General features: G+C 36.4%; 1 protein-coding gene across 5 annotated transcripts in view; it reads left to right on the forward strand.

Annotated features, from left to right (window-relative positions):
* Positions 1-13,646, forward strand: part of CTNNA2 (catenin alpha 2) — a 1,108,364-nt gene that overhangs the window by 1,072,858 nt on the left and 21,860 nt on the right. For 2 of the 5 annotated variants that reach the window (XM_045446647.1, XM_045446648.1), the window contains exon 18: positions 3,818-3,961. The exons of 2 other annotated variants lie outside the window; for them this stretch is intronic. In XM_045446647.1, the coding sequence (XP_045302603.1) occupies positions 3,818-3,961 (144 nt within the window). Of the gene's footprint in view, positions 1-3,817; positions 3,962-12,242; positions 12,420-13,646 lie in introns of those variants that run through there. One more of the 5 variants, XM_045446651.1, reaches the window with a different exon arrangement.

Genomic DNA, 13,646 nt, shown 5'->3' on the forward strand with positions numbered 1-13,646 from the left:
CCATTTAGTTTCTCATCTTACTGTTTAGCATTCTCAGCAAGAATAGCAGGGTGTCTGTTGATGGCTATCTCTGTGTATTCACTGTTGTTCTTGGTTTACTATATTCTAGAAATAAAAGCATGTTTAACTTACTATCTTCTGCATTCTGTCCCTACAGATTTTGTCAAATGCTTTCTCCAGCTTAATTTAAATGATTTATAAAATATAGCTTTTATCACAGCCCTTAGGAGAGAAATATGTGCCATGTTATGGCCCATGTATCTTACAAATAGGAAAGACTTCTGGATGGGCAGTGTGTAGTTTTCTTAGTTTAGATTTCTTTTACTGCTTCGGAACATATTGTCTTACTCTATCTTCAACAGTCATTTTCTTTCTGGGCAATAAATATATTTCAAATATTTCATCCTAATCCAATTTTCTTGAAGGCAAACTTACTTAATTTGGACTGTAATCTTTTCTTTCATCATCAATACTACATCTTACATTATTGCTTTTCTCTGAATACCTTCATCTGTGCAGATGCCTTGCTGATAATGAACTTGAGTGGAACTCTGACTAGATCTTCTGTCAAATCTGCACAATCTGTATCTTGACCTCTTTCATCCATTTCCTTTTGCAAATCTATTTCTCAACTGAGAGAAGTTCCTGGAGAAGTTCCAGGCAGCATCATCTTCTAAGAACCATATACTCTTTTAAGCCCAAGGCTATGTATGTGAGACACTATCATAAAACAAACTCAGAACAGAATCTCTTTATCTAGGAACTCCTGATTAAAATCCATTGCTATCAAAATTGTTTAGATTCTCTATTGCTGAGATATTTCTCTTTAATAATAACATTTTGGTCAGATTGCATGCCAACTGCCTGATCATGTCTTACACAATGAATTACTTTATAAAGACACCTTTTGATTATTCTTTTGGAGTACACAAATTATCCCACCTGACTTTTCTCGATCTTTTGCATGAAGTTAAACAAATACACCTTTTTTCAACAGACAAAACCAATCCTACATCTCTTTGATCAGAATAAAATTATAACCATGACTTCAGTAATGGAGTTTCTTGACTCAAATCTTACAATCATTTCATATCTTGTCTTGAAAGGCTAACTCATCCATTTATGTGATGTCATAGAGAGTATGCATCAAATCCATAATTGTAGTGACAGTGTTCATAAACAATGTCAAGTGGCTAAATCCTAAGAAGAATTGGAAATTATCTGATCCTGGCATCGCATTCTGTGTCAAAGAAAGTTCATTTTGGTTTTTCTTAGACTAATCTCATAACTAAAGACATTATTGCAATCAATCATACTAAATCACCTAAAAAAGTCAGCACAGTTCACCACTCTGCATCCTTTTGATGCAGCCTAGTTTTGCATTGGGTTCCTGAAGTCATGCTCCATTTCCAAATAAGCAATAGATAATAAGAAACATCAACAAATTATAAGTCTAACTTGTTTTCTTTCAATAGTTAAAAAGTGTTTAACTCCATTTTTATTCTGATATATTAACATTGGCAGATATATAACCTCTTTGTTGTGTAGTAATATTGTTAAGGTGTTTCTTGGAAGAATGAACAATTGCAATCAGTAATCTTATAATAACGACCTTTAAATTTTGTATGAAAGGTGAGATGACACAAATAAGCTTCTAATACATAATAATCATTTTTGAAACTGAAAAATAAAGATAAATGAATAGCACGTTCCCTATAATGGGAAAATTAGGAGATGCCTAATTTCTAAACAAATGGGATCATCATAAAGCATAAAAAAGCAAGGATAAGCCAACTAGTCAATGATCCAATGAGGAAAAATAGGAAGAAAATAAAACTTCATAGGGCCATTAATTGTGAAAACTCACACAAGAAAGCTGTTGAATATAGAAGCTGAATTTAGATTTAGAATTACTGAAAATAGAAATACAATAATACAAGAAGGAAAACAAGCAGGATATCACTGCTTTCTCTAATAAGTACAGAAAACATCAAATACTAGAAAAATTCCATTTTTTCATAAATGCCAGATATTTTTTTTCTATTGTATTTAATTTTCTGAAGAAATTATTTAAATGCCTCTAACATTTATTTTGAAGTAAAATATGGGAGTAATGTTGCCAAATCCATTATCAGTTTGAATTTAGTAGCATCTATGTTTCAAAATGCTCCCTAATCTACCAGTTTTGCTTAATTAAAAAAAAATATGTTTATTTATTTTTGAGACAGAGAGAGACAGAGCATGAATGGGGGAGGGTCGGAGAGAGAGGGAGACACAGAATCTGAAGCAGGCTCCAGGCTCTGAGCTGTCAGCACAGAGCCCAACGCGGGGCTCGAACTCACGGACCGTGATATCATGACCTAAGCCGAAGTCGGATGCCCAACCGACTGAGCCACCCAGGTGCCCCTGCTTAATTTTTAAATTGTGATCATTAATACACTTACATATTTCGTGATCTAGGAATGGCAGGATTAAAAATAGAATTATATTGGCTTAAAACAGAAGAAAAAATTTTTAATCATGAATATTGGTTATCTACACACAGAAACATGCTTTGGGCTTTACCCATTTATGATGCCATGAACTGTAAACTATAATTTTGAATCTTTTACTAAAATATTTTCTGTGGGAATAGTGAGTTTCACTTTTCATATATTGCACGGGGCAAATGAAGATCTGGCTTCCATGTGGATGGTTTCAGAACCTACCTGTTCTTTGAAACTACTCCTTCCTTTTGTCATATTACCCACTCAACAACTTTGAGTAGTTCATAGTTTTTTAACTTCTAAATCTCCATTTAAAATAAAAATACCTTAATGTTCTCCACATTATTCTCCCATAGTGCCTAATTTACCACCCCCCACCCCCCCACCCCCCCGCAATGGACTCAGATGTTAAACAAAGCTATAACTATATGACTATACCTTTAGTGCATGTGACACACATTTGGTCAGTTAACATCACTGGGTAACTTAAATTTGACCTCTGAGAGTGGTAGTGCAGGGACCTTATGGTTATGGAAATCTTCCCATTCGATTTTTCTCCAGTTTTGAAGGTGAGCTTTATTTACCCCCTTTACATATACACATATATATATTATATTCACTACACAGAGAAAAACTGGTCAAAATTGTCAGTAATATTTCATGCAGAAGGTAAAATCTTAAGCAGTAGAAATAGGCATTGGTTATTGGCTTATCTTTTAAAATGTGCCTGTCACACAGCCCCTCCTTGGGTACAAAAAGGAAGAGTAAAAAGAATTGCAGTTGTAGCAACAATGAATTCATTAGTTCTTCAGTGATTCCAATGAAAGAGGTAAGTATCCTTTTAGTACCATGTACTGGCTGCACATGCAGAGGCCAAGGGCTTAATGAAGGTCACACAGCAGGGCAATGGAACTTCCAAGAAAGACATCTGAGATTCCCCACATACTGTTCCAAGCTTTAAGAGCTGTAGCCCTTGCTTTCTCTCTTGGTGATCTTCAATGCTTTAAATAGGGGATTCATCCCCTTTGAACCCACAACGATTGTCCCCTACAATGCCTGACAAGGCAGGGTGCTTCTTCATCCTCCTTCTCCAAAATGGTCCATTTATCTGTTCAAGAGAGCCAATGAGGAATTCATATGGCTGGGCTGCTTAATATCACAGATGCCCATCCATATCTCTTTCAGCACCTAATTCCTTCATATGCCTCTTTCTCCCAATGACCCCCTCCCTCTTCCACTTCCCCAATCCCTTCCCAATAGGGTACGTTTTTTTTTTTTTTTTCTCTTGCTCTCTCTCTCACTCACTCTTTTCTGTATCTCTCGGAAATCAGACAGGAGTTCAGAGCACTTTCACTACCTTTTATGAGGTAGATTGTGATGTCATAGATGGGGGCAGGGCTAGTCAACTTTCTACCCACCTCCCAACCTGTGCTGAGGGAGCTCCGATCGGGAGTGGAAGCAGTGATTCCTCCATGGTGAGTAACTTTGCTTTCTAATGTAATCTGTTTCATTGTAAACATTAATTTTGAAAGCAGGTGGATGGGGTTTCAAAGAAGTAAAGATACGACCACTCAAGTCTTCTTTACTTACTATTTGGGCAAATGATCTATTTATTTATTCTTTGGGCAAAGGATCTATTTATTTATTCTTTGTATGAGTCAAGAATTACATAGCACAAATACATTCTTCAAGCGTGATCTAAACTTGAGAAGGAAAAATGGTATTTCATTCCTTTATTTCTTAGTCTTTCTTCCCATTGGGAGTGAAAGTCATTGCATATGTGGAATGAACCCATTCTGTAGTCCTTTGGTGAGCTTCTTTAAGGAAGGCTAGTTAAGAGTGTGTATTCTTCTTTGTTTGAAAGATTACAGGGTCATAAAACATCCTTAATTGATGTTGGCCCAGAGAATCAGTCTGCTCTTCTAAAATTATGGGGTAAAATTGTGAAGAAACTGATACATAAAGAATTAATGAACTTGGTTTTGATGTAAACAAATGAAAACTTTCTAATGCAAAGACTAAAATATTTATGAAAACAAAGGAGTCCCCACTCTTGCAAGATTAAGAGTGAAGCCATTTCAAGGCGTCACTACCAAATTTGCTACCTTTTTTTGTTGATGTTGCATGTCATAACACTGATGCTGTTTTGTAAGTTCTCTTCGTAGTTAGGAGCTGTGAAATGTCACTGTTCTTTGTTTCATTTGGGTTTCTATATGCTGATTAATTCTTTTGTATGCCTTAGTATTTAGAAAGAAAAGATAACTGGAGTGAGCATTTTTCCTCCACTTTCCTTATTCTCTCCTGAGTACTTATTAAAACTGTCAAGATACCAGCTTTTATATAAAAGGGCAAAATAAGTTCATGGAGGTGGTTAAATCTTTAAGGGATGCTGAAAAGCATCGGGGTGGGTGTTTTTAAAACAGTTTGGACCATTAGAATGTGAGGCCCTGTTACTTTTCATGGGGTGGGATAAAAGCTTCTTTGTGTGGATCATGGGTATTAGGAAATGTATTAAGAGGGTATCATTCATTTTTTTTTTTCAAATTATACATCCCTAGTTAACTATGTGTGGATATTGGTGTTGGAAAATTAGAGGCAGTTTGAAAGGTGGAGTCCTTTCTCAGCATTAGCTTTTCTGTTATGCCAAGACCCTCTCTCCCTCCTGCCCTGCCAAATTATGCATTCCTTACAGCTCAAATGCACTAAGGTTAATACTGTTTTTTTCATTACCTGGGGAAGAGTAGCATGGCAACTTCTCAAGTGATTTTCCCACCTACGCTTTCTAACTTAAAGAAGTCACTGTAATAGTAGGGATTTCAGGCACAATAAGGAAAAATGGAGCCATAACTAGCAAATAGGAATACTTAGCTGATAATTAACTACAGTCAACTTAATACTGCAATGTGGGTAACAATGCCAAAGTCTTATATGTTGGGTGATCCCTCTCAAGTCTTTGGCCTACCTTCCTTTAAAACTGCTAATCCCCTCAAACCCAGGTAGGAGGAAACCTTCAGTGCCAGAAAAATATAATGTCTAATCATAGCTCAAGTGTTTAATGTCTTTTATCAACCCCTCATACAGCTGCCAGGTAAGAAATGCTCATATTTTACAAACCCTTGGAATACAATCATCTTTAAACTTCGTGAGTTAAGAACAGTTGTGTTGTGCACTTGTGCAAATTCAGAGAGTCTATCATGGAATGCATTATGCATGCACTTGTTTATCTTCATGTGCATGTTTCATTTATAGTGGTGTTCATTGTTTTTAAAATCCATTTGTATGTATCAAAACTCTAATTTAAAAATACTACTGTATATTGTGCTATAAACAAAACAATGGAGTGTAACAGTAATTGCATTAATTTAGGGTCTCAACACTGGCATCATAGTTCCATTTCTGTCATTGACTAATTAGGTGACTGCAAGAAAATTACATAGATCATTTAGGTCTCCATTTTCTCATTGTAAAATGATGATAGGTCATCTATGGGATATATCTTAAAGTATCCCTGCTCTAAAACTGTATGGTTTTATAATATATTTTTCAAGAAATTGCTTACAGGAAAAAGACTGATTCATTGATGAGACATTGTTTTTGTAGGAGACATATAATTGTTTAGACCAAAAGGAAGATTTCAATCCAAAGTTGGTCTTAGAATGTACCCTATATTTGATGGAATGTTACCAAGTGGGCCCCATTCTTTTAAATGGACAATATCAAACCTGTGATGTTAGCTATGTGTTGGTTTGGAAGACTGATTTGTTTTTCTAACTCCATAATTTTGTTGTTCTGATTATTTGAGATAAAAAAAATCCTTATCTACTATGTAATGGATGGATTTAGGTATCATTGGGACTATAAAATTAAAAAAAAATACTTCTGCAGTATTGTGGGAATTCCTTTGTAGTGTTGGGAAGGGTTGATGAATAGGGAATTGGTGGGTACTAATGTGTTATGGGGGATAAAAGACATGTGGGGCCTGGCTTCTGCTCTTGAGGAATGTGCAGCCTTTTTGGGTGTCCAGATACGTGCCAAGTGTCAACTTAGAGGTGAAGACAGAACATGTCTAAGAACTAAGATACATTCCTGTGATGTTGGGTAGACTGGATTGCACTGGGAAATTTTTGTGAGAAGCTGAAGGCTTCAAGTCATTTGGAACACAATGGTTCAGATTTGTCTTGTTGCATGTAAGGAGGGCAGGGAAGCATTTCAGGTTGACAAGACCATGGAATTGTAAATCTTGCAGAGTAGGTCTTGTGTTTAGATATGGCAAGTATCAAAGCCGTGTATCAAAATGTTTGCCTTTAGTCCAGCCCCTCACTTTTCCTGAGCCCCTTTTCCCTTAATCATATGCTGACTTTACAATATATGATACACCTGTTTAGAAGAATTTAGGAGGCTGAAAGTGAGTGAAGTGCAAAGATTATTTATTAAGATATAATTAGGCAGCCATTGTGTCAGTTACACAAAAGGTCACATCATTACAGCCACAACGGAGGAAGAGAACTAAATAAAAGGGAGGAATTAGGTACAGGTGACTCTAGCACTAAGGCATTCTGATTTTCTGACAAAAGTGGAAAAGGATTATCATTTTGGATAAAGGGATTATATTACCATTGAATCATTTAGAAATGTTGGATGGCCATGAGGAAATGCCCACTAGGTGGAGAATCCATGTAAGCAGGACAATTTTCCAAAGCAAACAGAAGGTTCTCTGTGTACTGAGCAGGAATTATGTCAGACTGCTCTCAGGCAGCCAGTGTTGAGCAGGTTTAAACACTAAAACTGCACATTGTTATGTAAGCCTCCTTCCCCAATGCACTTGGAAAGAGGTTATTCATTTGGGCATGATGTGCCAAATTGACAAGAGAAGCACACTTATGTTTGAAAACTTCTCTGCTGCTGTAGATTCATAGGTGGCTTTCAGTGTATACTTAGCATCACTTAGCAGTTTGTTGTATTTCTTGCCATCTAAGTTCCTACTTTGACCTTTTTAATAGACTGGAATTCCATGAGTAGAATTGCTTTATCACCTATCCCAGATTCTAAGGATTTGGTTTGTATCATCCAGTAAAATGTTTCTTAATTTCCTATCATGACATAAAAATTAATTTCTAGAATATACCATCTCAGAAAATACCTTTCAAAGGTGAAATTAGTGTATATGGGAAGGATGAAGTAGTGTGATCAAACTCTGGGTTCTCTTAGAAATAATTTTTCCCAAAAAAGTTCAAGTAGGACTTAGGTAAAACTTAAACAATATAAAGTGTTAAAGAAAGTTAGAGATATAAGAATTATGTTTGTCTCAAAAGAATAATTGCAAAGATGGCAACTGTTCCCCTGACCTCGTAGTATCTCTAGAGGTGGTTCTAGTATCAGATTATAATTCAACAAATGTTTATTGGGTAAATGATATGTGCTATTTACTGACCTGTGTATGAATATGGAATTAGCATGGAAAACAGACCTATAAACAGTAACTACAATAGATTATTATAATCACTCTAACAAATACATACAAAGTGATACAGGCATTCGGAAGAGAAGGGGGAAGAGGAAACTCCATAAAGGGGGTAATATGTTTCTGAACCTTGATGTATAAGTAGATAGTTTTCCAGGTAGAAGAGGAGAGATAGGATTAGCTCAGAAGAGAAATATAATACCTATAGTTTTTGAGGTATAGATGTATTCTGTGCTAACTGGACCTGAAAATGTCAGAGTTGGATGGAAAGATGAAGAAAAGTAAAAAATGGAGTTAGAAGTTGGGCTACATTGGTAAGGGGCACTGAAGACTCTACTCCTGAAATCATTGTTGCACTATATGCTAATTTGGATGTAAATTTTAAATAAAAAATAAAACAAGTGAATGAAAAAAAAAGAAGTTGGGGAAAAAGTGGGGTCTGGATGCCAAAGAAATTTTTCTGACCCATTCGGATTTTAATGAGTGTTTCTCAAAATGATCAAAAGATCATCTGCATGCCAAACCCAGCAAATGGTGGGAAGAGACTGCTAAAATCCAGCCTAAGATACAGACCTGTTGAATTAGATCGTAGGGAGTAGGTTCTTAGAATCTGTAACTACTCCATCCTACCCCAAGTTTCAGAATGTCTACAAGGCAACAAAACTTAATCATTATGTTTCTGTGTTCTTGGAAAAAGTTTCGTAAAAAAAAAAGAAAATATTAAGATTAAATATTAGGGAAAATAGGATTTAAAGACAATATAAGAATATTCTTGGGAAAATTGGCTTAAATTTTGATTAAGTATGAAAAACTTTCTAAGAATGGTGATTATTAAGTGTAAAGAATTGCCAAGTGATGCTATTATATCTCCTTGAAGGAAAGGCATAAGACTATAAACATTTAAGACTATAAAAATTACATCTTTCATTTTCATGCTCCAATACAAAGAGTTAATGAAGTCCAGAACTAAGTTCTACAATGGTCCAGAGCAATATTTATTTCTGGGTGGTATTTTTTGGTAGAGCTATTTAGCTACTTTTACATTTCGATTAGGGGAGCTTCACTGAAAGAGAAATGTATAAATAAGCATTAACATCATGACTGAAAAAATTAAGCATTCATGCTAATACAGAGCCTAATCTATATGATCTATGTTGAAAAATATTAATTATCTAACTACATGTTTGAATCAACAGTTGTTTGCAAGGGCTTTTTTTTTCTTCTATTTTTTCTTCATGGATAACAGCTATTATCTTATACCCATCAGTCTGTGTAAAAGTTACACAAGTGTTCAAAGATGCAAGAAAAAGAAAGGCACTAAAGAGGTATTTTACATTTGGCCAAGACAGGAGGATGAACCCTGGTCTGGAAGGAGGTGGCCCTCAGATCACAGCAAGGAGAGTATGTTCTGGATTTAACCTGCTTTGCACACAGGTCTCCTGTTTCAGAGTGCCAGAATCTTTTGTAGGCTTTTGAGAACTTGTTTAGCGGTCAAGAGGTGATAGGGAACTTTGTTTTTCTCCATATTCACCTCTGTGAAGACAATTGCAGTAACCACTGTGACAGAGATGGTGATGCTATCACGTACTAGAAGCAGTCGACTGGTAGAGTGCCAGTACCTGCCATTAATTGAGCAAATTGATTTTGGCATGTTTACCTAAAGAACTTTAAAAAAAAATCTTACAGGTTTTTTGTTTGTTGTTGTTGTTGTTGTTGTTGTTGTTGTTGTTTTAACTAAGGATATGTAGCTCTGTTACTGGCTTTATCACACCAATCCAGGCAAACATAATCTTGAGTGGTTCTTAGAAGATGTGCCAGGAAAAATTATTTACGTGAATAAGGCCTAGCGTTTTACCTGAATAAAAGCCAAGCAGAGAACAGTAACAGCCACATGGTTTTGATGTCTGGTACCTAAAAAATAAGTTACAGAGTACACCACGCTCTCTTAAGGTAGATGTTAAAATTATAAGCAAGGTGTTATTGTTAGTTGTGAATTTGGAAACCGACTCTTTTACAATTTGGGTGCTACTGGGCAACATTCCTAATCTGAGCTTTTGCTTTATAAATTGGAATAGTAATACAGTTAGAAGGACAGTAGGACAATTGCATGTAGTTAATAACATGATTATACTAGCTAAGATGCAGTGAGGGCTCAGTGTTTCCAGGCACTGTGCTAAGTATTTTAAATGCACCACGCAATGTGTTTTAACAGTTACCTTGTGGAGGAAACATTGTCCTCCCCATTAAAAATATTAGGAAAATGAGGTTCAGAGAATTGAAGTAACTTCCTGGAAGTCACAAAGTTAGTGACTGACATACTGTGGTGCTTCTATTTTTTTAATGATTATTTATTTATTTATACATTTTTTAATGTTTGAGAGAGAGAAACAGAGCATGAGCAGGGAAGGTGCAGAGAGAAAGGGAGACACAGAATCTGAAACAGACTCCAGGCTCTAAGCTGTCAGCACAGAGCCTGACGCAGGCCCAAACTCATGGACCATGAGATCATGACCTGAGCCAAAGTCAGATTCTTAACATACTGAGCCATCCAGGTGCTGCTATGACGTACCATGATTTTCCTAAGAAGCCTTCCTTGACATTCTCCCACAGCATGATGTGTTTTCTTTCATTCCTAGTAGGGCACTGCAATGTAAGAACTTATTTAATTATATGTCTTCTAACTACTCTGTGAGCTCCATAAGGGTAGGAAATGTGTCTGAGTGTTCAATTTTTCCATTTGTTGAATAATAAGCATATAAATGTGTGCTTAATACATTAGCTTACTATTTTTTTCTAGTTTAATTAATTCCTTTGTCATTTTAAAAATTTTTTTCTAGTGTATTATGTAGACTTTTTAAAGATTATGGTATAGAAATATACAGAATTTCTTTCAAAATAGCTGAATTAGTCAAATTAGTAATTTATTTCAAAAAGGAATTTGAAAGGGGCCACAGTGACAGAGTTGGTTTCATTTGGTTTCCCACATGAAGGTTATGATGCATTAAAATGTTAATTACATCTAGATGTGAAATATTGTCCTTTAATTAACTATCCTAAATTATTAATTCCCAATAATAGTATTAACATTTTAAACAAAACCTTTCACATAATTTAATTAGATATAGATTCAGCTCCATATGCTAAAACATCCAAATACAGTTATTTTTCTATCACATAGAGTAAGTCTATATGTATGTAGTTCAGGGCCTACATAATGAACTCAGAATCATCAGACACCCAGAGTCCTTCTGATTTATGGTCCCCTCTACTAAGTGTGGGCCTCTATTCTCAAGTTCATCTTTTTTTTTTTTTTTAACGTTTATTTATTACTGAGAGAGAGAGACGCAGAGTGTGAGCAGGGGAGGGGTAGAGAGAGGAGGAGACACAGAATTCGAAGCAGGCTCCAGGCTCTGAGCTGTCAGCACAGAGCCTGACGAAGGGCTCGAACTCATAAACTGCGAGATCGTGACCTGAGCTGAAGTCAGTCACCCAACCAATTGAGCTACACAGGCACCCCTGTCAAGTTCATCTTTTGATCCAAGGTGACTGCTCATGTTCCCTCTTTCCGTTTTCCATAGGAAGAAGAAGTGACAGGGTGAAATAGTGTGCTTCCTAGCTGTTGGCACTCTTTAAATTAAAGGGATATCCTAGGCACATCTATTCTCCTACCCCAACAATTTCTGTTTACAGCATATGAGGAGTCTGAAAAATCAGGAGCGATATGTATGGAGTAGCAGTTCTTGCCCATGTATACCCTCCACTGAATACAACACAAGTATAATTCTGACGTCTAGTAGTTGCTTTGTGACCTTGGGCAAGTGGTTTGATTTCACTGAGCTCCATTTTTCTTAGCTGCAAAGTGAAAATATTACTATCTACTTTATTGTGTTATTAGAATTGAATGTGTTACTATGTGGCACACACTTAGCACAGCATACAGAATAGACAAGTGCTAAATAAATGGGTAGCTAATTTTATTTTTCCTTGTTTCTTCTAAATTTTTTTTTTTCAACGTTTATTTATTTTTGGGACAGAGAGAGACAGAGCATGAACGGGGGAGGGGCAGAGAGAGAGGGAGACACAGAATCGGAAACAGGCTCCAGGCTCTGAGCCATCAGCCCAGAGCCCGACACGGGGCTCGAACTCAGGGACCGCGAGATCGTGACCTGGCTGAAGTCGGACGCTTAACCGACTGCGCCACCCAGGCGCCCCTTCCTTGTTTCTTCTAAAAGATGATAGTCTTTTTGATGACATAAGTGCTTTTTGTTTTTTTCACCATGTCTACTCCAATTGAGCCATTGGATGTGTAGTAGTGAACGACCAGCCAAGGTCTGTCATAGAGGAATCACTTACAGAGAGGTGATAATGGACAACGCAGAAGAGAATGACCTCAACAGAGAAATGAAGTAGTGATTCTCAAGTTACAATCTGTAGAGGAATCACATGGGTAGCAAATAAATTTCTGCTGAGAATTCTGGGTTCTGGCTCCACTGTTCTGAAACCACATCTGAGATGTTTTTGATGCAGAGAACTCATGGATCACACTTAGGGGGAAAAATTGGTCTAGAAAGTAAAAGGAAGAGAGTCTTATACACTGTGGTGAAAGCTTCCCAGTATTGGAAGTCAGTTTGGACCCTTTCCTGGAAAACCTTTTGGCTTGCTCCATTAGGCTATTTTAGTCTACCCTAGCTTGGATAATGCCTACTTGTAGGGGGCTTGTTGTGGTTGTCCATTGTAGGGTATTTAGCAACATCTCTGGCATCTCCTCAATAGATGCTTATAGCAACTTTCCTTCCCCAGTAGTGACAAAGGTCTCCAGACATTGCCAAATGTATCCTATAGGGTACAGGGGCAAAATTGCCCCTGAATACCTATACTTCTGGTCAATCTTGACCTTTTACCTGTAATATACATATTATTTGAAATGGAGCTTTTTTATTTCTTCCTTCTGGAAGGGTGGAAGATGACAGATAAAATGGTTCCAGACTCATATGCCAAATGCCCATCCCCCGCATGGCAGCAGGGTTTGGATATGCACTTTCCTAGAGGCAAGACTCCCGAGAACCCATCACAGTCCTTAGGCCATAGCCTTCATATACCTTTTTAAAGTCTCCATCCACCTCTCTTCTCGTCTACCCCAAATATTTTCCTGTCTTAGAGACACAGGCATTACTACTCTCAAAGGCAATTAAGGATTTTGGTGAGAATGTTGCTTGAAAGAAAGTTTTAAAGAGGTAAAATTTCTTCAGTTTCTTGCGTTTTATAGACAAGGTTATTGAGGTTAAAATAATTCAACTGTTTTTATAGCTCTTTTTAAAACAAATCCTTTTCATATATCATTATATATTTAGCCATCCTTTGTATATTGTCTAATCCTTATATAACAAACAACTACATTTTTTATATATGAAAAAAGCTAAGCAATAGTTTATTTTTTTCCTTAACAAAATAATATTAAGAAGTACATCAGGCCAATGGTCTCTTTGAAATTCAAATTACTTATGCAGTTGTTTTTGAGATAATATTAGCAATGAATAATTCTGGAAATGCTGAAATTAATGGGTGAGCCCTTGAAACCAAGCAAGTTGTAGGCAGAAATTGATTGTTTCATAGCTAAGCATTAATTTCTTTAAAAGAAGTTTAGAGAGTTCTAACAGGTGGGGACTCCAGATATAACAGAGATCACTCTTTCTTTCAAA

This window comes from Leopardus geoffroyi, chromosome A3 (assembly GCF_018350155.1).
Source record: "Leopardus geoffroyi isolate Oge1 chromosome A3, O.geoffroyi_Oge1_pat1.0, whole genome shotgun sequence".
NCBI lineage: Eukaryota > Metazoa > Chordata > Mammalia > Carnivora > Felidae > Leopardus > Leopardus geoffroyi.